The 23,523-nt window shown below is 38.9% G+C and overlaps 5 protein-coding genes and 1 long non-coding RNA gene across 7 annotated transcripts in view; 3 read left to right on the plus strand and 3 right to left on the minus strand.

Moving 5' to 3' along the window:
• Positions 1-3,532, plus strand: part of LOC113677517 (uncharacterized) — a 7,750-nt gene extending 4,218 nt beyond the window's left edge. Inside the window, exons 3-7 of the mRNA XM_089211268.1 lie at positions 28-106; positions 395-778; positions 1,426-1,772; positions 2,608-2,957; positions 3,366-3,532. Of these exons, the coding sequence (XP_089067394.1) occupies positions 536-778; positions 1,426-1,772; positions 2,608-2,957; positions 3,366-3,532 (1,107 nt within the window). The 5' untranslated portion in view covers positions 28-106; positions 395-535. The remainder of the gene's footprint in view (positions 1-27; positions 107-394; positions 779-1,425; positions 1,773-2,607; positions 2,958-3,365) is intronic.
• On the minus strand, positions 2,294-5,544 carry LOC149043088 (dopamine receptor D5-like). The gene has a single exon (XM_089211270.1). The coding sequence runs from the start codon at positions 5,542-5,544 to the stop codon at positions 4,606-4,608; it is 939 nt and encodes a 312-aa protein (XP_089067396.1). The 3' UTR covers positions 2,294-4,605.
• A 662-nt stretch (positions 5,545-6,206) lies between these two features.
• Positions 6,207-11,575, minus strand: LOC149043089 (uncharacterized). 2 transcript variants are annotated; one of them, XM_089211265.1, is made up of 5 exons: positions 10,554-11,575; positions 10,028-10,156; positions 8,844-9,002; positions 7,561-8,060; positions 6,207-7,297 (listed from the first exon to the last, which is right to left on the minus strand). In XM_089211265.1, exons 1-5 carry the CDS (start codon positions 11,119-11,121, stop codon positions 7,049-7,051), a joined length of 1,605 nt encoding a protein of 534 aa, XP_089067391.1. In that variant the 5' UTR covers positions 11,122-11,575; the 3' UTR covers positions 6,207-7,048. The 2 variants fall into 2 exon arrangements, with proteins under 2 accessions (XP_089067391.1, XP_089067392.1); XM_089211266.1 differs by lacking the exon at positions 8,844-9,002.
• Positions 11,576-12,605: 1,030 nt separating this feature from the next.
• On the plus strand, positions 12,606-17,653 carry LOC113677542 (uncharacterized). Its single transcript, XM_089211271.1, has 5 exons — positions 12,606-13,249; positions 14,288-14,416; positions 15,044-15,181; positions 15,636-16,138; positions 16,562-17,653. The coding sequence occupies exons 1-5, from the start codon at positions 12,676-12,678 to the stop codon at positions 16,808-16,810; spliced, it is 1,593 nt and encodes a 530-aa protein (XP_089067397.1). The 5' UTR covers positions 12,606-12,675; the 3' UTR covers positions 16,811-17,653.
• Positions 13,547-14,190, minus strand: LOC149043090 (uncharacterized). Its single transcript, XR_016188148.1, has 2 exons — positions 14,101-14,190; positions 13,547-14,007 (listed from the first exon to the last, which is right to left on the minus strand). It is a non-coding gene; the product is annotated as an uncharacterized LOC149043090 (long non-coding RNA).
• Positions 17,654-18,071: 418 nt separating the features above from the next.
• Positions 18,072-21,779, plus strand: LOC113677509 (histamine H2 receptor-like). The gene has a single exon (XM_089211272.1). The coding sequence runs from the start codon at positions 19,988-19,990 to the stop codon at positions 21,131-21,133; it is 1,146 nt and encodes a 381-aa protein (XP_089067398.1). The 5' UTR covers positions 18,072-19,987; the 3' UTR covers positions 21,134-21,779.
• Positions 21,780-23,523: the final 1,744 nt, after the last annotated feature.

Genomic DNA, 23,523 nt, shown 5'->3' on the forward strand with positions numbered 1-23,523 from the left:
TATTTATCTATTTCTTTGTTGCCACAGATCCACAAGAACCTAATGATCAATATGAAGAGGGCAATTCTTTTGGCGACATTTATGCTTGTTTTACATCAAACAAAAGGTAACGCATTCCTCTCGTCTTTATTCATCTTGATTCAAAAATTATTATAACCATTTACAATTCCTCGTAGGCTTCATGAATTGACGATTATATCTAAGCATTACGAAAAGCAATTATGAGATAAAAGAATTTAAATCTGCGATTTCCTCGCCGGTTTAATTTGGATTCCTTAACATTTTATCATTATAAAGTGTCTCTTTTCTCACAACTACAACTAAATGGAATGCATTATTACCCATCATAAATGAAGGAGTTGGAGTTAAAAAATTGTTTTTCACTCCCTGTCAGGTCAGACGTCGGCCTCAGTGACTTGTAACTCCAATCACACTGTGAGTATAGTGATCTCAAACGTGGATGATGTAGAATTTTGGGACCCACCAGAGTGGAGAACATCGACAAACACTGCAGCGTGTCAACCAACACTTGATAATGATACTGAAACAGTTATCTATGAAGCTCTATACCTCCCTGACTGTGCTTAGGAGTCAAACCAGAAAGATGGAGAAGTTCAATACATCCTCAAAATCAGCGCTGAAAAGACTGCAGGTGATCCAGTTACAAAGCAGTTGCGCACTTATGACCACCTGTACTACGTCACGTGTAACTACGATAACGCAGGCAGAGCTTCGGCGAGTTTTGTGCCGATCAAGAACCGAGCGGATAACGACACAGGTATGCAGCTCTGGTTAAGATAACAGCATGTATAATTTACATAAACAATCTTAGAATGTATTCGTGCAAAGAGGAGATCCCTGAGGAGCGTCTATCAAACCTTTGCCACCGAATATATTGACCAGCCTTCCTTCAGTGGCTGATGGTAAAAAAAGAATCAAATAATCCCTTTGTCAAGATATGGTGGATTTGATTTCCATTTGATACAAAAAATAAAGTGGCCGAGAAACATTTATAAGAGCCTGACATGATTTTGAAAGACAGCCATGCATGCGTACAAAATGCATTCGTATTTCGTTTTGAGATAGAGAAAGTTTTACTTTTCATCCTTAACGCTACGGGACTATCCAGAGTATGCCGGTCCAAAAAGACTTCTTATCATCAACTAACCTGAAAAAATGTAGAATTTTTTAAACTGTTTTTTTTTTTCGTCAATTAGTGATCTGTAACTGCTACTGGAGTAGAAGTTACAGATCATTGAAAAGATATCTCAACTGCACTTCATTCAGTTTGCTAATCTAGCCTTGCTTTTAGCAGAACGAGCAAAATCCTTGAAAAATGCAAATGTGTTCGAGAAAGTCTTTTGAGAAATCTCTTTTGTTTTACTTTTCCTTACTGGCTTTTGTGGTCTCTTTTGTCATTTTCAGATGACGGATTTTTCACCTTTTCTCTCATGGCATATCTGGACGACATACATAGAACTCCCCTTAAAATTTCTTTTGCTTTGTTTTACTTTTCCTTACTGGCTTTTGTGGTCTCTTTTGTCATTTTCAGATGACGGATTTTTCACCTTTTCTCTCATGGCGTATATGGACGACATACATAGAACTCCCGTTTACGGCTCTGTTGATCTGGATGTAGAGATTTTCTTCAAAGCTAAAGTCGAGACTCAAAGCAATGCACCCAACCTTGACTTGTATCCTGTGCGATGCTATTCATCACAAAGCGATAATCCAGATGATACTGGTGCTAACTTTACTCTTATAAGAAACGGGTAAGAATTTCTGTGATAAAAATTTGCACGTTATAAATGACTAATATATAATTACGACAACAATGATAATAACAGTGAATATTAATTTTATAACATTTAAGACAGAGCAGGACCAACCTCATCGAAGAGCTCCTCAGTAAGTCCAGCACCTCAAAAAAAGGAAATGTAAAAATATCTGACGAGGTTAAAAATGAAAAACATTTAGAAAGATGTGGATTTGATTCGGCATGTAGGCATACAAATGAACAACTGATTTACTTCAAAATTTAAATTTCAACCGTGATTTATGAGGTAATCGCATCATAATTCAGTTTATTCCAATAATTAATACTTTTGTGTGTGAACCGTCGTTTAACTCAGTTTGTGTGGACCGTTTTGGTATCATTATTACTTCCTGTGGTTCTCAATCTAAGTGAAAGATGGCTGCCAGTGTATATCCCGGATAGACTGACACTTAACTTTATTAAAAAGAGTTCTGCTAGAGTTTCTGTGAGATATTGTCTGACTTCTGATCAAACATGAGTGAGTAACACTGTTTATTTCTATAAGAAATAAAGCTTCCCTTAAATAATGAAACCCATTCACAATTTTTTTCAGTTTCTTGCTAATAAATAGTAAGCATCCCAAAACCCTTATTGGAACCTCCCATTGTAGTTTTCATAGGAAGCTATTATTGTACGTTGAGTGCCTGGTATCAACTCAGGCAAGAACATACAGTCGATGCTATGGATTTACCTGGATCTTTTCCATTAAAGATAAAATGTGTCACCTCAAATAGTAAGAGGAATTATGCTGACATTTCTTAATTATACCATTTTTCATCATTTCTTTATAGTTGTGGCAGCGATGATGTCAGCGAAGACCTCAGCGACACATTGTCATACAGTTGTACCGAAAGCAGCAAATATGAAATGTTCTCACTCAAAAGTTATCGGTATTTTGGGGCAGAAGCAGGAGCTTCTGTTTACATCCACTGCGATTTCAGAGTTTGCTTGGCAGATGTAGCCTATACCAAATGTCAATGTCCAGATAATGCTGCCACTTGCGTAGGTGATCCTACCACTGATGTTCCTCCGAGACCGGTGCTGAGGCGTAGACGTCGTTCAATCTCTGATTCTGTGGATGAGCCACAGATTTATCACGGTCCATTCACCTTTAAGCAAGAAGAACTGAACAAAGATGAAGGTAAATTATGATTTACAGGGCTTTTAGTGATGGGACAGGAATTTTTGTTTGGTGCTTTCCACATTCTCTGCTAACCAAGACTGGTTTTCCATGATAACTGTCCAAGTTAGAAATAGAGGCCACACGGGGCAACTTGTAGAACATGGAAGATAACTTGAATACGTCAGATATGATATAAACGGAACAATATGCAATATCATATAGCGTAATGAAGACTATAGAAAATTAACAAAGTCTAGACAAGAACCTCCAGAAAGACTATGGAAATGTTCCTTTTCATATATTTTCTGAGTTTCTCTGCCTCTACTGATAAACACGGAACGCTTTCACATTATAATCTACTTACGCCCTCGATAATTTAACTATTGTTACCTACTATTAGCCTGAAATCTATTTGCTTCATTTCAGCTGCATCTGAAGACCAAGAGGAGACCAGCCAGTCTTTCCAGATGGTAGCAATTGTTGGAGCAGTATGTGGTGTTGTAGCTGTAACTGTCATCTGCGCTACTGTCTACCTTGTCATTCGCTATCGCAACAAACGCTTGCAAAATGGAGATCTGCACGTGGTCACCTAAACTGCAAACACCAATAAGCTGTATTGTGCAAACGCACCAATATTATGGTTTTTGAATTTACCAAGAAATACTCATTTGAATGAATGATGTGTCTTATGAAGCAACTTATAGTTTAGCAAGATTCAGTTGAGTTGCGGATGTTGATTTAGACATAACATTTCCCTTTTTTTAAACGAATAAATGATTGATCGGCTTTTTTCTTCAAATGATGGTGGGAATCAATAGAATTTTCAAAGTCAATCGGATTTTTGTCTTATCTTTAGTGTTAAGGTTGATTTCATTAGCTGTAACAGTGAAGTTGTTATACGCGATTCAGATAAAGGACTCTTAGTCTCTCATTGTTTCAACTTCTTATAACTAGCACACAAGCCTTACAGACAACGTTAAGTTCACACATAACTTCAGGCATAGTGAGTCCCACGTATCGTAAATTTTTATCACGTATGACAAACTTTATACTCTATATGCCGGACAGCAACGGCAACGTCGTTATTTTTCTAACGCTTTTATGATATCTAACTTAATGCTAGTCTTGTTAAGTATACCCAAGTCGCATGCGGGCCTAATTACTTTGCAATTCAACGGGCTTAAGCCGTCTTGTTGGTGAGGCACCAAAGCAGTATAATGTTTTAGAATATTTAGAAATCTCGAGCAGCATCGCAATAAAATATAAGCACCTTGGTGACTTAAGTATACAATCTCTGTGGTACTTTTTTCATGAATATTTGTATGCTAAAGAACGGAAAGGCACTCTTCCTTTATTTCGCGATCAGTCTCAGTTTTAGCGCCATAGAGTGTTGAAACCTGAAACGAGCGTTCGAATTTGTTTCAGGTCACACGCTTTTCAGGAGGAAAAAGGGAGAGTTAGTCGTTGCTAAAATAGTATAAAGTGGGGAAAACAGAAAACTGACTGCCAATGAATGGGCGATCATTACAATACTACAGGGCCTTAGGGAAAATCGGGTAAATTTTATTATAACATAACCAAAATACACAATTTCGATACAGCGTATCTCTAAGATCTTAAGCCGAAAGTTGTCGATTTTACTTTGGGAAAGGTCCAGTTCAGTCGATCACAGTGGCGTGTCAGCCATTTTGTTGGACGAAGAAGTGTTTTGTTTACGTTCTCTCCTTATACTGACTCCGAATAGCTTAAAAACACGTTTCCGCATTTCGCTGTGTCTGACGATAAAAACCAGCGGATTCACTGCGCTGTTTGAATAATGCATCCATTTTACGAATATCACTAACGCAGTCATACCGTCTCCTTTAGGCAAACAGCCTGCACAGAACTCAGCCAGCATTGAAAGAACAAAGAAAGGCGTCCATGCCATGAGGAACAAACCTGTTAAAATGCTGACGGTCAAGGCAACCTTTCGCTCTTCACGGACTTTGCACGCAACGGCTTCTGCCGTGTCCAAGCTTGGGGTTCTACGAACCAGCGAACTTGCAGTTCGGAAGATCTTTGTGTACATTGTCAGTATCAAAATAGTTGGTAATACGAAGCCGACAGTGAAAACGAAGACTGTATATGCTCTTTTAAGCGTTATCGATCTTTGCATTTGTGAGAGTGCCGCCATGATTATTGCTGAAAGCCATGCTGTTGACATCAAGATTTTGTACACACGAGTCGTTAACGTGCCGTAGGTAAATGGCCTCGAAATCACATAGCAACGTTCGATAGCAATCGCCGTAAAATGAAAGATAGAGGCCAAGGCACTAAATATATCAAAACACAAATAAATCTCCAGCAAATGTATCGGGATATTCTGGAAATTAACAAACGTGAGATAAGTCCATATCGGCACGGATACAGCTCCGACCAGTAAATCTGAAACAACCAGGCTCACGATAAAGATATTAGTGCGTGTGTGAAGAAAAGCATTGCGTCTGTAAGTTGTTATTACGAGAGAGTTTCCTACAATGATGAGAAAAGCTAAGGCCTGAGAAAACACCAGCAAAACATACGATGGTGAGCGCGATGAACCAGGAACTTCGGAAGTCGTATTCATCACCACACTCCTCTACCGAGCAAAGAAGATTTAAAGATGGTTTTGAGGGCTCCACCTTAAAAATTGGAGAAGTGTTCAATGCAAAAACAATTTCCTCCTGATGAACGTCTTATCGGGCAGCGCTTTCCTTTGATAGTCTAATTACCTTTCAAATTTTATTCAAATAAATAGTTAAACAAAGAAATGCAAAATCTTCCGTCAAAGAGCATGGCAGTAGCAGAATACGTCTTGTTCAAAAAATCTTTCACTCTTCATAAAAGACTTGTCCAATTTTTTGAGTACCTTTCGCACAATTCTTGCGGCCAACGAAAAAGGGCCTTTTTTTTAAAACATGACCAGCATAATCAAGAAGCATCCGGTTTGAAAGTATACTTGAATTGCCACAAGACAGGAAATATTTGTAGACGCAAACGACCTTTGATGACATCCATGGAAAATCTCCTCGGCTTTTCATAGAATCCATCCTTTAGTAAAACTGTCAATCTTAGGTGAAGTTCACCGACGCTTTGTAAGGCAAATTTGTCCGCCACAAATCAAAGTGTCTGTTGCCCTTTCACTGCTGAAAGATCGACACTCAAAGCCTTTTTTTATCCGGTTATAAAACAGTAAGTGTATTTCTTATCCTTAAAATTCATAACTTTGACGATAAATTGAAACCACGATGGGGGCTCCGTAAGGTTTATTTAATATCTCTATAATTCAGTATTGTAACGTTGTTAGAGCACCTAATAAATGACGTTTCTTTCATATCTCAAAAATATGATTTTTAAAATATTACCGAGAGGAACTTATGGCGTTTCATTATTAATGAAAGAAACCAGAACCTTTCGAATTCGTAATTTAATATTGATGGCAAGGGTACTTTTAAATATCTTTTAAAGGATCTAGAAACTCTAAGACAAATGCGGTTGCATAAAGCTGCTCATTTACTGTCTAAGCGCTCAATATTCATGTCTTTTTTGAAAGAAAGAAAAATTTTTGTTTGGATGAGTAAAAACTTAAAAAAAAAAGAAAAAAAAGTATATTTGAGTCCCCATGAAAAGGTGAACAAAAATAGTCCAGATGCCTCATGCGCAAATAGAGGGGAATCATCACAAGCAAAACTAATATTCGTAGAAGGAAATCATCTCCTCCTTACACCATAAACTAAGCAAAACATGTCAATGCAATTCGTCATACCATAGAAATTACACTAAGGTATGGCTCTTTATGCCGGCGATGGGCGATGCGATAATTTATAACGTGATGTAGCGTGATCTAACGTGACATGACGCATTGCGGTATGATTTGATTTCATGTGATGTGATATGATGTGATGTAACCTGATATAACGACGTTACGTGATGCGATATGATATGAAGTGACATGACGCGATGCAATGTGATATGATGTGATGTGATGTAAGGTTATCTAACATGATTTGACGTGGTCCGATGTGACGATGATGTGACCTGATGTGATTCGGGTGGTTCCACTTTACTGCCGCCGTATTGGAGAAAATTAATCAAGAAAATTCGTAATTCGTTAAATTTATCGAACGCGATACTTTGCCTCGAAAGTAATCTTCCAAAAAGATATCAATTGGCTTCATGGCAATGTACTTAAAATGAACGGTATCGTGTTCCTTGTAATGTGCTACCTCGGGTCCTCCGGTCCCTTCTGGGTAGGACCTGGTAAATGGGTAAACATCGAGGACCTCGAGGTTAGCCTGGCACATAAGGGAAGTGGCAAAGGTATTGTATAGTATCACTCTCTGAAAAGAAAAAGAGATTTTGGTGAGCTAAGTAACCTCCCCTCTTTGTACATCAAAAGCCTTCCAAGCAAGGTCAAGATTGCAAAAAAATTTTTTTTTAGTTTTTGCTTCGCAAAAAAAGGTCTGTTAAACCCACCATTATTTTCAGTACTGATTCAGTATTGTTCAAGACAGTACGAAAATCTCAAAGTACTTGGACACGCTAGAAAGCCTGGGAATGGATGGTGAAAAAAAAAAAAGTATTAAACTAAGTATTTGCCTACCGTTGGGTTCAGAAATCGCTGCCAGTCACTCTTTAGTCGACTTTCAATGTCTTTCTCTTTATTCATTGAAGTTGTAGTTTTCCAAATAACGCGAGTCTTGTACCTTAATTCACCATTTCCCTTGTTCCTTTCGTTTAAAAGATCTATCACTCCTTTTAGCAGAATCCGATAGTTGGCTAAGCTTGTGCTCTCCATGTAATGCAGGCCCAAATTCAGAATCATTGCGCTGTTTTCGTTCATCTCAGGTCGTTCCAGGACTTCTCGGATGTGATCTAAGATTTGCTGGGGTTCAAAATCCATGTCGTCCCAGGCTACTGGCTGTATACTCGGCCACGGGTACACCCACATTTTACTTAAATTACAAATTTTGAAAACTTCATTGCACAGCGGTCCATCCTTCAATGATACGTATAATCTCTCAGCATTTGAATCACCGAAAAGCCATAATGTCCCTAGTTTACGAGGAGACGTACTTTTGAATCGGGAGTGGTTAGAAATATCTGGATAAGAGAAAAATACACATTTGGATGGGTAGCATCAATCATATAAATGAAAGGGATTTGGCCGTGATAAGCTCACTGTTTCTGGATCAAATGGAAATTTTAAGCTTTGGCTTTCCATTTTAGGGGCAATACGGGACAATAGGTTTTAGATTAGGGACGAGCCAATAACAAACCAAAACCACGCGTTACGCATGCGCTGCGCTCACCCGTTAGCTATCGAGTTTAAGACTCGAAGAGACATACCATATCTGCGCGCACCCATATATTCATATTCATTTATTTTATTTATTCTCATCTATATATCGCAATAATCGATAATTTTGCAGCTGTGTAATTTTCTGAATTAGTTAAGGCCAGTCGAGCCTGTTCTCGTCATTAGGGACCTCAAACGATCAGGACGGCAAAGCCGAGGAAGACCTCGATAATGTTAAAATTTTGCGTTCACTGCCACTTACAGCGCCATAACTCAAATTCAGCAAAACGTGTGAGTAGCGTTGAGTTCTCGGAAACACTGATTGGGTTTTTGTTCTTAGACGTGCGCGCTGATTTTGGTGATTTCATGGTATTGTTTTGCAGAGGACACTCAAGAAATGTTCAAAGCCTTCAAACGCACATACTGAGTTAAAGTTTTGTCCAATATATCTTCTGTTTTGCCACTTCCTCGTCGCCTTCGCCGTTCAAGGTCTCTATCAACCAACTGCCAAGTCACTTCACTACTCAGAAAGGACAAAAATTGACGTGCGGACGTGGACTCTTGAAGAAATTACACTTGTTACGTACCTGTGAGGTAAGGTCTCCAATTTTTTCCAAGCCACCTCCCAAACCCATCCCACATGAAGTTACACTTCACTCCACAGGTCAAGTCAAAGTCTGGGAGGAAACTTACCCTCTGTGAATTCATTTTTGATTGCCTGTTTAGACTGTTTATTAAATAGGTTCCTATGAAAAAAATTTACACACATCATAAGATGTATTTTCGCATTTTCTCACAAAATTGGATATTAACTATGTTTGGATGTAGCGGCAATAAGTGGAAAGTATTACATCTAAATCTTTTTCTATCAAGCACCTTCTAGAAAAGCAGGATAGAAAAGTATTTCGTAAGGTATCTGGCATAGACCGACACCCTCTAAGGGGACTATTACCCAAGAAGAAAGAATCGACTTACAATTTAAGGAATTAAACAAGTCAGTATCCGAAAGTTAATACAGATAGATTCAAGAACTCTTACATTAATCGCTTAATTTTTAAATACAATTTAGCTATGTGAGCGTATTTTAATTGTAAATAACTTAGATGTATATACTTTTTACTCAAATACTGTGACATGAGATATTTATTTTTTATCTTGCGAGGAAATAAAGACTACTATAGTAATAGTCAGGCTATAATCTAGGATGTTGCATCTGGGACTTTTGTGGAACTCTTCACATTACAAGCACATTTGAGAGACTTGTGTGAAGAAAAAAAACCAGTTTTATTAACCCTTTGACACCTAGGAGTGACTAGCATCTGGAATGATGTTACATGTACCTGGTATTTTTATTGGGTGTTTTCCTTGAGAACGAGAAAAATCCTCTCTAAATGTCTACAGTGGGAGTAAAAACTCCTTAGGACATACCTATACCCAGATATATTTAAAATGACCACTTTTTGGCCAATTCAGGCGAGCACACAGAACCTCCCCTCCCCCCTCTAACAATGTTGGTAAAAGTGAGCAATTGCCACGGTGCCTTAACAAAGCGCACACAATTCAGCATTGTTTAGGGGAGAGGTGGGAGGGGGGATAGTTCGACATTAGTACTATATATCCCGTTGAGTGTTCCATGACTTTTAACCTGCATATTACTTGATGGCTTATTTCTAGATTGTCGTAGCACCTTCGCCTTGGAAGCGAGAATCACCCAATGCTTATTTTCATCTTTTCCTTGAAATAACTAAGAAGTTATTAGATCCTATCCTACCTCCAGCTGTAGGTAACGGAATGTTGATCATAATAAGCTTTCCATCTTGAAAGCGTTGAAGAAGGTAATCCTCTCTGGCTCGGTTCTTTCCAAGCATGCCTTCTTTCTGTAATTTACCTTGCGAATTCCCTGAGGAAAAACAATACTTTTAAAATAAGGATTCTCTCCTTTGGAACTTCCATTTAATGAAAGAAGCGGGTAGGATGAAAAACAACTGCGGTCACTAAATACAACAGTGAGACTCGATTTGTCGCGAGCGTGGTTTCAAGAAAACATTTGGGTCACCGCACGACGAATTTAATCTTGGATCTTTGGATTCTGCGATCTGATGCTCAACCATTAGGCAAAAGAGAGCAGCGGAGCATTCGGATCGCGTACTCTAAAGGTCTTAGGTGCGATTCATCGAGGGAACTAACTTTTTCATCGCCCCATCCTTGTCACAAGAAGAATAATATCTTTCATTATGCCTTAAACAAACGCAAAATCTACCATCTTTCTTTTCTAAAAAATAAATAGTTATTCGTACCAAATATAAACCAATTTTTCGGGGGTTCTCGATATCCATCACATAAGCTATAGTCCAGAGTGGTATCCAACTTATAGACCCCTGGGTCCATAACAAGAAACAAGAACTCGTATGTTCCATTTCCGTGATCAAACATTGTAGGTGACACAGTGGCCGGACCGAGAAGCAACACGCGCCACGAGTCGCCGCCAATGTGCTTCAACTTGCCATTCCGAGTCTTTGTTTGAATGCTGAAACGACTGAACTGACCTGCAGGCCTGATGTCAAAAATCGAAATCAAACTCTTGCTGGCATCCGTCTGAAGTTCGCGATTAGGTGACGGCCCATTCCATGAAATATTGTGGAAACATGGTTTAAGGATTGAGTCCAAATGAACTCGCGCTTGGTGAATTCTACACCAGCTTTCTTGAAAACTTTCGACTTGATGCGAAGTTTTCAGCGCGTCTTCGAAGCAAAATGAATTTCCTCCATTGTTTCTGAAATAATGGAAATAAAACATTTGGAGTGCTATTGCTGATAGCCATAATTTCAGAACCGCTCTAGAATGCCGAGCGATGAGGGAGATCATTTAGAATGAATAAATGTTTTATTTATTAGGTTTATTATTATTTTCGTTAATAGGAAAGGACGTGGTGTGAATGATGTTGATCGTAATCATGGTAACTAAGACTAAACCGCCAGTAATCTTTTTGTCAGCTTTTTCAACCTAACACTTATCGTAATTCAAAATCTATCAAATTTAATGAAGAAAACAGAGCCAATAAAAAAGCTTATGTTAATGGCCAAGTGATTCGCAGAAATAACTTTGGCCAAAACGTGACCGTGCCCACGCTTATTGAGACGTGTCAAGCATCTATTACCATCAGAAGCGCGAATCACGTCGTACAATTCTTTGATAGTCCAGTTTTTGACTATGCCGATATCATTTGAGGAGACAAGGATAATACTATTATTATGGAAGATTTGCAAATACTGCAAAATAAAGCCGCAAAAGTTATCCTCGATTTGCCGAGCAACGCTTCATTCACTGATGCTTCAAAAACTCTTGGCTGGCCAACATTACTGCAACAGCGCCTTGTACATAGATACATTGCCACCTCTAAGTAAATTCACGGGCTTGTGGATTATAGCTTTAACATTTAAAGAAATTCTGACATCCATAGTTATAATACGAGAAGAAAGAACGATGTCCGCCTTCCTCTTGTTAAAAGAAACAATGGAAAGCAAAGACTTTTATACATATGTGCAAAAGAATGGAATGTTTTAGGTACTTCTTTTAAAGAAATCGACTCTTTTCTCGTTTTTAAGCAAAGACAGTTAGTTTTTTTATCGACTGAATAATAAGCAACTTTTATTAACATTTTTCGTGTATTTCACAGTTTTTGTGTTTTTAACTTGTTATCTATTTATGATGACTTTTATTTTTTTAATACAGTGCCCACAGAATACCACTTTCCAGTGACGTGAGCACCCTGCATAGAAACTGTTATTGTTATTATAACAATATGCACAAGCCGTGTCGTGTTCAACGTGAATAAAATTCGAGTTTTTGCCGATCTCAATTAAATTGGGTCGACGGAATTGATTCAAATTCCAATTACATGTAATTCTAGCAGCATGCCCTCGGCTTATGAATGAATCTAACGAAAACATCAAAGAACAATAGTTGTGCATTTGATTCGCCTCAACTGAAGTGCGCAAAGTGTCTGGCCTTAGCTTTAGCTAAACTAAGATTGCTAGTTATGTCAAGTAAATTTGGTGATGCTTTATTAATGACATCTTACTTTGTAAATTGACTGTCGATTGTGATTTTGGACTTCTCTCGTATCATGAATATGAAGCAAAATAGAGGTGAAATTTAAAGCTTTTACAAAAACCAACACGATTCTAAGTTTCAGAGTTTTTCTAGCCGTATATAGTGTTTAACGAGGTTACAGTAAAAAAAAAAATAAAAAAAAAAATCCTCGGCGAATAACAAAGAGAGGCACAAGTACATCAACATTCCAAGCAAATGTGTTCGGTTACTATGGTTATAGCTGTTGTAGTTTCAACGTGTCCCGGTGGATAATTTGCATAAGGTTAAAAAGCAGAAAATTTTTTACAACCATTCGATGGAACTTACATGCTCCAAATGAGCCAGGTTTACGTCCACTGGTGGAAAACATTTGTCAAATGTTGGCTTTCAACAGTAGCTGTTCATCTTCTTCACTACAATTATGTCAGCGATGAAAGAAACTTATATTCTCTTGAGGAATCAAACAGAATTTCCCAAAATGTCGAACAATTCAAAGAATACTGGTGTCGAATTCGCCGAGCACGGGTCGACTTGGACTCAATTCTTAAACCATGTTTTTACAATATTTCATGGAATGGACCTTCTCCTGAACGCGCGCTCCAAACGGATGCCGGCCAAAGTGCGATTTCGTTCTTTGACATTAGACCAGCAGGTCAGTTCAGTCGTTTCAGCATTCAAACAAAAACTCGGAATGGTAAACTGAAGCACATTGGCGGCGACTCTTGGCGTGTGTTACTGCGCGGTCCGGCCACTGTGTCACCTACTACGTTTGATCACGGAAATGGCACCTACGAGTTTTTGTTTCTTATTATGGACCCTGGGGCCTATAAGTTGGATATCACTCTGGACTATAGCCTGTGTGACGGATTTCGCGATCCGCCAAAAAATTGGTTCATCGTAGGTAAGATGTCTGAAATATAATCAAAAAAAGTTCCTTGGGGAGTCTTGTTTGTGATGTGAATTGATGCTGGGCAAGATACTAAACTCTAGATAAGAGTTCTTTGCTTAAAAATTGTACATATAATGGTCCTGTAGCTTTTCTTGGGTTTGATTAGTGTTTCAACAACAGAATCAAAGGTAAATGCACATGGAAAGCTGTTCTTTTGATTAATCCAATTGGAAATCTGACTTAAGAATACATTTTAAGAGGGCAGTGCTTCAATTTGTGCAAGTCTCACTCATTTGAAGTCATCACAGATTATTAAAACGGTAATTTAATAAATTACATTATACATTCGAATTCAATTCGAGCCAAAATGTTTGCGCAGATTACGAAATCATTCATCTCATCTTCTGTCTACTTTTTCTGAAACTTAATTCTGAACACTTAAAACTTAAAGATATATGGCATCAAGATTCTGAAACGTGGTTTTTTTTATCGTTGATTCTCCTTGCTTGATAATCATAGATGTTCATAAATTTGAGTTGGTTCTCTAAAACCATTATCATACAAGTACACCGCAGTCGGCAGCAAGTTTCTTTCATTCCCTCTTGTCTTGCACAAGGTTTCATATCTCTTCTGGCGTTTTAGGAAAGTCGTAGTAAAGATACCAGTCGCTTAAGTCTCAGCTTTAGGCAACCAGACTTAGACTTACGCAACCATTTTGCCGCATCAGGGAATGTCCTCAAGGAAGCGGATCTTTTGTTCGTGTTATGAAGCTAAAATAAGTAATAAAAAGAGTGAAAAAAATAAATCTAACAAGTATTTCCCAATCTTGGACAAAATTTTTGCTACAATTTTCAATTACCCACCACAGATCCTTTTAGTTTTGACCTGTTAAACCACCAACTGTATGTGAAGCACCTCACCTCATGAATACTACAACCTCGTCAAAACGATCCATCTTTCATGGCCAGCGGTCGCATTGATGAGATCTACTATTTCATCTTTTCGCATCGACCCGTTTGTCCCTTTTTCTTATTTTACTTTTTTTACAAGGAAATTCCCAAGGTAAGATGCAAAAAGATGGGACACTCGGTGCAAACCGTGCGAAGGACGACTACCTTCTTCAATCATTCCAGAATGGGAAGCTTATTATGATTAACATTCCGCTGCCAGACGATAGAGGTAAGGGAACTTGTGAATTTCTGACTGGATCAACGTTTCTGACGGTTTTTCTTTTGCTGTGCAAACTGAAAAATAAGCTGTATATACACAAAGCAATTAATTTGTGACGAGCACCGATCGTAAACACGAAGTCGCAATGCGTTCAACAGTGTACTCTCAAGGAACTACTCATTATTCATTATTTATACCCTGGGGGCGGAAAGTAGGTGGGCGGGGGTTTCGGAGGAATTTGGGGGATCTCATGGTTTTCTCTATAGTTTTCAGGGGGAACAGAAGGGGATCAGTTGTCGCGAGTAGAGTATAAAGAGGGATGGAATTATATAAAATGGACTGTCCAAAAAGTAAGATCATTAGAAAGCAACAGAGCTTTAGGGGAGAATAGGTAAATTTTGTTGTGGCTTTACCAAAATGTTCCACGTCCCCTTCTCCCTGATGATAAATTTAGACCAGTCGCTGATTGCGTTTGAGCTTCTGTTTAGCAAGGAAACACTTTCCCGCATTACTTTGATCCTCATGACCCTTTAGGAAAAGCTATCAAGTGCACCGTTTCAAATACAGTCCAAGTGAACCTATTTGCCGTTTGTTGCAATGTTCCGGTCCTTTCCAGTTTATTCATTCTGCCTGTAGGAGCATTTCTAATGAACCATTTACCAGACCGCCCCTGCCTCTCTGCCAAGTTTAACTTGTCTTGTGGCATGGATTGTAAATTTACGTGGGATGGATTCGGCCGTTGGCTTGGAAAAAATTGGAAGCCATATCTTACAGGTATGTTTAGGGATTGTGGTTTATGGCAATTAAGCAGAACTAGCGAATTAAATTGAGGATGTAACTCCCGTGAGGGAATTTATTATAAACCAACAGATTTCAGTCGTCGTACAAATGGTAGACGTAAGTAAGAACTAAAAGTCTGAAAACTGTAAGGGTAATTACGTCAAAATTCAGAGCTTGTGTAAAATAGTCTGTTTCAACGCTCTTCAGTGAATTCACTGAAGAGCGTAGAAAATGAGTCCCTGCGCAGACGCATTAAAGTCGGAGGACCTCCCGCACACACCGTTCAGTTGATCTACCGCTGAGCCATACAGAACTCGTGACGAGCCATCACTTGACAGTTGGTTCATATGTTATTCTCGTCTTGCATACTGTTCCTGACGGTGAATGTTATTATTTTTCGTGATGTATAGATCTTTAGGGGAGCTCTAACCACTTGAATTCTTTACAGAAGTACCTGGGCACACTAAGCCGATGAAATTGGGTATCACGGCTCCCAAGCTGGAAAAGTTGTGGATTTATGGAGACTCACAGGCCGAAAGACTGCACTTATCCATAAAGGATGGACCTCTTTGTACGGAGATCTTTAAATCTTGTAATCTAAGTAAAATGTGGGTTTACCCTTACAGCGGTCAGTTTCCAAAATGGGATGGTCAAGACTTCGATAAGTCCATTATTCTCGATAGTCTCAGGGTTGTGTTGGAAAGACCCGATATGAGCGAAAACAGTGTGTTGATTTTGAATCTTGGACTGCATTACATGGAGAGCATCAGACTACAAGATTATAGAATACTTCTTTTGAAGGTGATTGATCTATTGAACGAAAGAAACAAAGGTACAGGCGAACTGAAGCATAAGGCTCGTGTAGTATGGAAAACGTCCACTTCTATAAGCAAGGAGAAGGACACTGGAAGTCAACTGACAAGTGATCGACGAAGATTTCTTGCTCTACCGGTAAATATATGGGGGGAAAGCAGACATTAGAGTTAGTACTTTCAAGTAGTTAGTTTCTTTTTCTTTGTTTTTCTTTTGGTACGTTATTGCTTTTCTTCTTCGTGCGTATGGTTGGTTGATCATCGGCCGGTTGAAAATTCGATATCTCCACCGGTGGTTCGTTTATTTCTCGCGTTATCCTTTTACGTAACCAATTTGAATTCATTCAATTTTAATTTTCGCCCGAGACTGAAGATGATTTTCAAAAATAAGAACTTTAAATGCCTTGAGAAATGTGACTTAATATCTAAATGTCCTTAAATTTTCTTTTTTTTTAAATAAAATTTTTACTTGAAAAGATTGACAGCTCCTATACATTTCTTGGAAACTTAAGCCGTCTTATAGTTAGTAGCGGTATAATTATTATTATTTTTCACTTTGCAGCGTGTGGCACTCTATAATTCTCTTGCAACCTCCCTCATGTGCCAGGCTGGCTTGGAGTTGCTTGATGTTTACCCTTTTACCAGGTCTTTTCCGGAAGGCACCGGAGGACCCGAGGTAGCGTGGTACAAGGAGCGTGATATTGTGCATTTCAAGTTCCATGTGATGAAACCTATCGAACACTTTTTGGAAGAATACCTCTTGGGAAAAATAGCACGTCCCATCAATTTTATGAATTACATGTTTTCATAATGCAACGATTGTTGTAATCTAAAGTCTTATGATAAAGGATTGTTTACGCCAGAGAAAATTTGCCCACTATCAACTTTTGTCAGTTCAGTTCAAGTCAGTTCAGATAGGTCAGCAGACGTGACAACTTGAAAACTCACAAAGAAGTAATTACAATGCTTAAGTGAAAAAGTAAAGAAGTAGGAAAGTTAAGAAGTGGGAAAGTAAAATGGGAAGGTGTAGAAATGAGGGAAAATTTATAACAATCGTAAAGAATAGGAATCAAACCTGTTTATTCGAATTCAATAAGCATTATAATATAGCGCGTAAATTTGTCTAATCAAATTCAATTGCTTGAGCATGCTTCATATTCCTATTGTGCACGCTCATGACGTCAGCAACCATCCCTCGAGAAAAAAATCTTTACAACATGTAGGCCCCGTCCACACGTATCCGTATTTATCCACGTCCACACGTTGCCGTTTGTGAATCGTTTTTGGTGTCCACACGTAAACGCAAAAACGATTTGAAAACGATGACGTCGCCTACTGAGCATGCTCTTTAGAGCAAAACATGTGCCCGCAGTCTCACGTATCCCTGAGCCTGAATCCTCTTGGCTGTGCTCTTGGGCTTCTCAAACTTATCAACAGTGTTCGCATGGCCAGAAATCCGTGACAGCATGGCCGCCACGCACGCGCATCGATGTCAAACTCGGTCTTAGGTTACAAACGAGTCGCAAAATCACTACAAGGTAAACAGTGCACTTTCAGCTAACCTTCTTTTAATAATTGCTCCTGTGTTACAACCGAAACTAGAGCTTGTTTATTCGCCATGTTTTCATTAATGGTCGAACGGCCGAGAGCACGCGTTGGACTAGGTTTGAATTGTTACGTCATCGTTTTCAACTCGTTTTCAAATTTATCCGGATAAGGCGTCCACACGGAGACGCTTTGCCAGCGTTTTCAAATTTATCCACTCTGGAGAACGTTTTCAAATTTATCCGTTTCGGTGTGTGAAAACGCCGTTTACGTGTGGACAGAACCCGTTTCCGTATAAATATTTATCCGTTTTCAAATTTATCCGGATACGTGTGGACGGGCCATCGGGTTGAAAATGTTATAAAACAATTGGTTCATAAGTCAGCTGTGCGTTCATCGAAATATGCAGCACTTGGGAATGGAGAGCACGAAAGATGCGTAAGAGTTGCTCGAGACGTAGTAGAGAGCAACTCTAGCTTCTTGAGTGCTCTCCATTCCCAAGTGCTGCATATTTCGATGAACGCACGCTGACTTATGAACCAATTATTAAGTATTTATTTATTATCTTTCGGATGCTCTTGGAACCGTGTCAAAGAGAAAGCCGGAGTATTCTTTATAAATTTCCGTTTAGAAATCAATTTGGCAGTTATGTTATTGTTTTCGTAAATACTTTTTATCATAAGACGGGAGAAAAGAGCTTTTATCGGCGTAAAAGGCTAGTTTTTTCAAGAACAGCAGCACAAACAAGTCCTTGCTTCGATCTTAGTTATAAGTTGTTCCAAAAAAGGATGTCTTAAAACACAGTTCTTTGCTGTCTACGCGAAGCTTGCATTTACAAAAGTAATGCTTACAAGAGTTACCGTCGTTTTAGAGTCTGCGCTTTTTTTCTTTTGAGATTATCTAAAACGTTTTCTCAAATCCTCGCCCTTGAGGTTTTTCCTTTCTTGTTTCCGAAGGAAGTTAAATTTAGAGCTCTTAATGGCACTTTTATTTTTGAAATTTTGCTTGGCCATACGCACTCTGTATTTTTTCAATAAGCCTTTAATCTGTCCGTTGCACTTTGCAATAAAGTTGTACCTGTCGCTCTTTGCAATAAGATTGTCAAAATTTTGTAATAACACTTGTTACACCTTGTACCAACGGCAAGCCTAATCTGCACTTCTCTCGTCAGACACTAATGGCCCCGTATCTTGTGTTAAACTCAGCCAGTTTGATATACAGAATTGGCAGCATGAAAAGTCTTCCTGTAATCTCAATGGGCTTTACAATCAACAATACATCTTAAGTAAGAATAAACGAACAAAAAAGCCCTTTTCTCGCTAGATTGTTAGAAGGAGATCCTCAATTTTAGGGCATTTTATCTCCAAAACAAAGCGCGCTATTGACATAAAAATATTCTTGGGGAATATGTGCATAGAAAATTGGATGATTTCATGACAGAGCAATCCAGTTATCTGATCAGCCAGTGAGACTTCAATGAAGAAGTTCTGGCGTCATCAAGGATGACCCAATATGGCGTCTGTACGTCTGTTATAGGCCGATTGTCACTTGTACCTACACGTTTCAAGACAGTTCAAGGTCATCTCTTCTTTCACGTTTATAATAATGAATTTTTTTATACTGTTAATGTGTTAAAATTAAAAAAAGCACAAAATGCAAAATTGAAATAAATTGTTTTTTAAAAAACAGCAATCATAAATTTGATGCGACTATTTCAGAAGGCCCCGCGTGAACTCTTCTCAGGGATGACTTCTTAATTCGTCAATTTTATCTTGAAACAACTCGTTTGACAACTTTCAACATTATTTCCCAGCGACAGCTAGCTCCAAACTCAACAAGGTTTTTTTTTTTGCAGTTGAACCAGGTTTAAATATGTCATCCTTGAAACCAACTTCAATTAAGCAACGAGGAAAGACATTCGGAAAAAAAAAAACTTAGAATGTAAAATTTAGAATAGGGCAACGAGAAAAAGAATATGACAACGAATTTGTTTTTTCATCACGAAAACATGCATCGATTTACAAATCTAGAGTTCATCGTTCTCGATGGATTGAGTTATTAAAGGAAACGATCTCAATACGCCTTTATTGATACTCATAACTGTTGCTATGCAACGCAAGCAATCCTTTAGGATAGGATTACAAGCAAATAATATAAAACAAATTAAGACAGAATCACAATAGAGGCAGTAAATTTATTCTGCACGTACAGACAGGTGGTTTTTCTTTTTTGACAGCTTTCTTTTAATAACTGAAAAACACTTCAAGCTCTTAAATTATGAGTTGATATTAAATGCCATCCTTAGCGGAAATGCGCTTTCAGGCTTGACAGATAGTCAAAGGGTTTAGCTTTCATTCGAAATTTGATTTTGACATAGCTGGGAAACCATTCGTGGAAAATTGTGATTTTTCTTTTACACAGTTGTTATCACAGGAAAGCCTGTATGAATTCACTAGCGTTAGTTAATACCACGAGCATCCAGAATTCAAATGACACTGACGAATGGCAGCTGCCCCACTACGTACCTCTCCGCGCCATTCAAGCACCTTCCATTCTTCTCACTGTTGCGATATTATTTGGCAATGCTCTTGTCGTCGCATCCTACAAGATTAACCGGCGACTGAGAACTCGAACAAACGCATTTCTCGTCAGTTTAGCCGTGTCGGATTTCCTGGTTGGAAGTATATCGATGCCGATGTGGATCTACAACATCATCATAGTAGATAATGGTTCCGTCCCTTTTAAAGCCGTTTACAAAACTTTCGATGTCTTTTCAGCTCTGGCTTCCATTTACCATTTGACCGCCATAAGTATCGAACGTTACATAGCCGTTTCTCGACCGTTTTATTATAAAAGTTTACCGTCCTTGTTTCAACGGGCAATGATAACATCTGCATGGCTTGTCGCCGGCCTACTGGCTTCTCTCTCGTCTTTTACCATGCCATCTGTTTTTAAAATCCCTTGGAACAGTCGAGTATATGCCACTGTTATGTTTATCATCGGTTTCGCAATTCCGGCAGCCATTATGTTTTTTATGTACGCGGGCGTTTTTTCAGTAGCGCGCTCTCTTCTTCAACGTTACCCGCACCACTCCCCAGGGGGTCGACAAAGCACAGGTAGCCCGATGAGCCAATACTATCAAGGGGAGAGAAAAGTGGCTATTACCGTGGCATTCATCACAGGTTTGTTCATCGCTAACTGGGTGCCATTTTTTACTGTATCTATCATGGCTGCCTATTGCTTTCACTGTCTTCCTTCGTCGCAGAAAACATTCACATGGCTTGTTGCTATTGTTAAGGGTGTGCACTACCTGAACAGCGGTGTGAACCCACTAGTGTATGCTCAGCGGGACAGTGAAATGAGAAGAACATTTCTCACTCTGTTAGGACTTAAGCGCGTCAATCGTCGTTTGTGCGCCAAAAAAGAAAAGCCATGGGGAATTAAACAACTGACTGGACGCACGATACAGTGTTATCATTTAGGTAGTTCTAGTGGTGTGCAATATCATGTGAGTGGTTCAGTTAATGAAATGTTTACTAGAATTCCTGAAAACCATGTGGGTCACTCTAGACCGATGATTTCTGAGTAAGCTGCACCCCAGGTCCAGAAGTCCTGTCCAAGCTATTCCATTATTTTCCTAGGTAAGACAGTTTAATTTTACCGTGCCCGCCAAGCCCAAGAGTATAAATGGGTATTCGCAGGCTGCTCACTTGGCGAGAACTCAAGAAGGTCAGCCCTCAGTGGAAAAGCATGCCGTTAGTTTAATTGATGAGCTCCGATAGCATGGATTTGGCTTGTTTACCAATTGCAGTTAGTTTCATCTTACTGTTTGATAAGTAACATATATTTGTTTGATCTGAAACCTTCCGATGAATGATGCGAGAACTTTGCAAGTAAGACTGTCGAGCTGCACGGACGAAGGCGAAATACTGTCGAACGAAGACCTTCCTGTGCATTTTTCATTTTCACACAATGTTTATATAGTTTTAAAGGGAGGTCCGAGGTTTAATTCTTTTTTCTGTGGTACCTGTTCTTAAAATAGAAAATTTGTTTTGTATATCCAGCTACACCTGCCAATTTCACCGCTTGCTTTTTAATTATACCGTACTGACGATTTCAACGAACTCCAGAAAATGCTGTTAGTTGTAATCATCTGTGATAACGTTGCATAAGAAAACTTGTCTTCTTTAGTTTTATAATAAATTTAAAGAATAAAATTAAGCTTCCTTCCAAAACAAGTACCCTTCCTGATTTGAAGATCTTTCAGCATCTACCGAGAAAGATGTCGAAAGAAATTACAATCTTTATGTTTCGATCAGATTTCAGTTTGCGTTCGAGAGCAAGTTTTTTTTCTGCGTTTGACGGGATTATATACAAGTTCTTTGCTCATAATCGTCACTGAAATAGACTACGCGCCGTCTACAATCGTTTGTAATTTTCCGCACAAATCGGCTTCGCAACGAGCAATTCCGCAATTTAATTCATCAAGGCTTGTACGGAGAAGTATATCTATTTTTAACTTCTTAACATTAGCTGCAGTTAGTTCAGCGTGTAACGGGTCTTGAAAATGAATGAGATATTGAATCATGGGGCTGGGGTGTTATCATAAGCCTCAAGACATTTGCATTGAGTAAAACTGAAAAACTTATACTCAGGTTAGTGGTAAGCCAACTTTGAAAGTTTACAAAGACGTAACGGTACCGGGGCTTAGAACATAACATGCTGATATCATAATTGAAAACGCACCACCCTGAAGAATCTGCTTTGCGTCAATTATTATCTGGTGGGGGACACTCCATTACCAGTCCTTCTCGTCGCGTGGACATGAGCCCGCAGATACCCAGGGAAGATGAGCAGTAAAAATACCTAACGTTAAGCGCTTGGAAATTCGCTACTGCCCCCTACCGTCTTTGTAAAATCTTAGCCACGCCCCTGCTATATATAACTATTGTGTTTCTGTGTTTCGATTAAAAAATCGGCTGATTGACTAATTGAGATTTATTTGAAAATGAAAGGGATGAGGTATAATGGCTCAGAGCCTCTCAAGTGGAGTCCTGTGACGTCTGACTTTCCTCTCCCCTCGATAGTATTGGCCCATTAGGCTTCCCTTGCTTTGTCGACCTGCGAAGAGGTGATGTGGATTACGTTGAAGAAGGGAACGTGCCTCTGAGAAAACACCCACGTACATACACAATATGATGGCTGCAGGAATTAAGAGGCCACCGACAAACAATGATGATATTGTAGATCCACATCGGTATCGATATACTCCGACCAGGAAATCCGACACGGCTAAGCTAACGAGAAACGCGTTCGCCTGTTGATGTTGTGAGATGCGACGACAAGAGAACTGCCAAATAATATCACTGTGGCAAGAAGAATGGAAGGTGCTAGAATTGCTCGATAAGGAATTAACTCGGTTGTGTAATTCTCCTGTTACATTTCCTTGCAACCTGCTGGTATTTCTTAGCATGAAAGATGCCATTCTTCTAAGGGCCTTGGAAACTTCCCAACCCTTTTCGGAGTAGGAACTTAATCCTTACACGATCTGAATCACTTTTTGATTTATAGTGAAGAAATGTAAAATGGTTTCCGTGTTTACATCAGGCTATGTAAACACGGAAACCATTTTACATTTCTTTTCTAAAATAACTAATGAAAGAGGAACGAAAACCGTGTTTACATACGCTCATGTAAAATGGTTTTATGGCCGATCAGAGCGCGCGTACTATTTGAATTATTTTATAAATATATTTTGTTGCACGCCCTTATCTATTCTGTGGTATAAGCAAGCTCTTCCCACAAAGCAGATAATATCTTATAGTCTTAAACCTGTGTAAATTTATTTATAAAGGGCTTGCAGTTTTCTTGCGATATCTGCTCAACTAGCCGCGTAGATTTTGATGAAATGGGTATATGTCGAAGAAACGGGACCATATTTTTTTGGCAACGGCTCTAGATGAAAATTACATTTCCCTT

The sequence above is a fragment of the Pocillopora damicornis genome, chromosome 7 (genome assembly GCF_964200805.1).
Source record: "Pocillopora damicornis chromosome 7, jaPocDami1.2, whole genome shotgun sequence".
NCBI lineage: Eukaryota > Metazoa > Cnidaria > Anthozoa > Scleractinia > Pocilloporidae > Pocillopora > Pocillopora damicornis.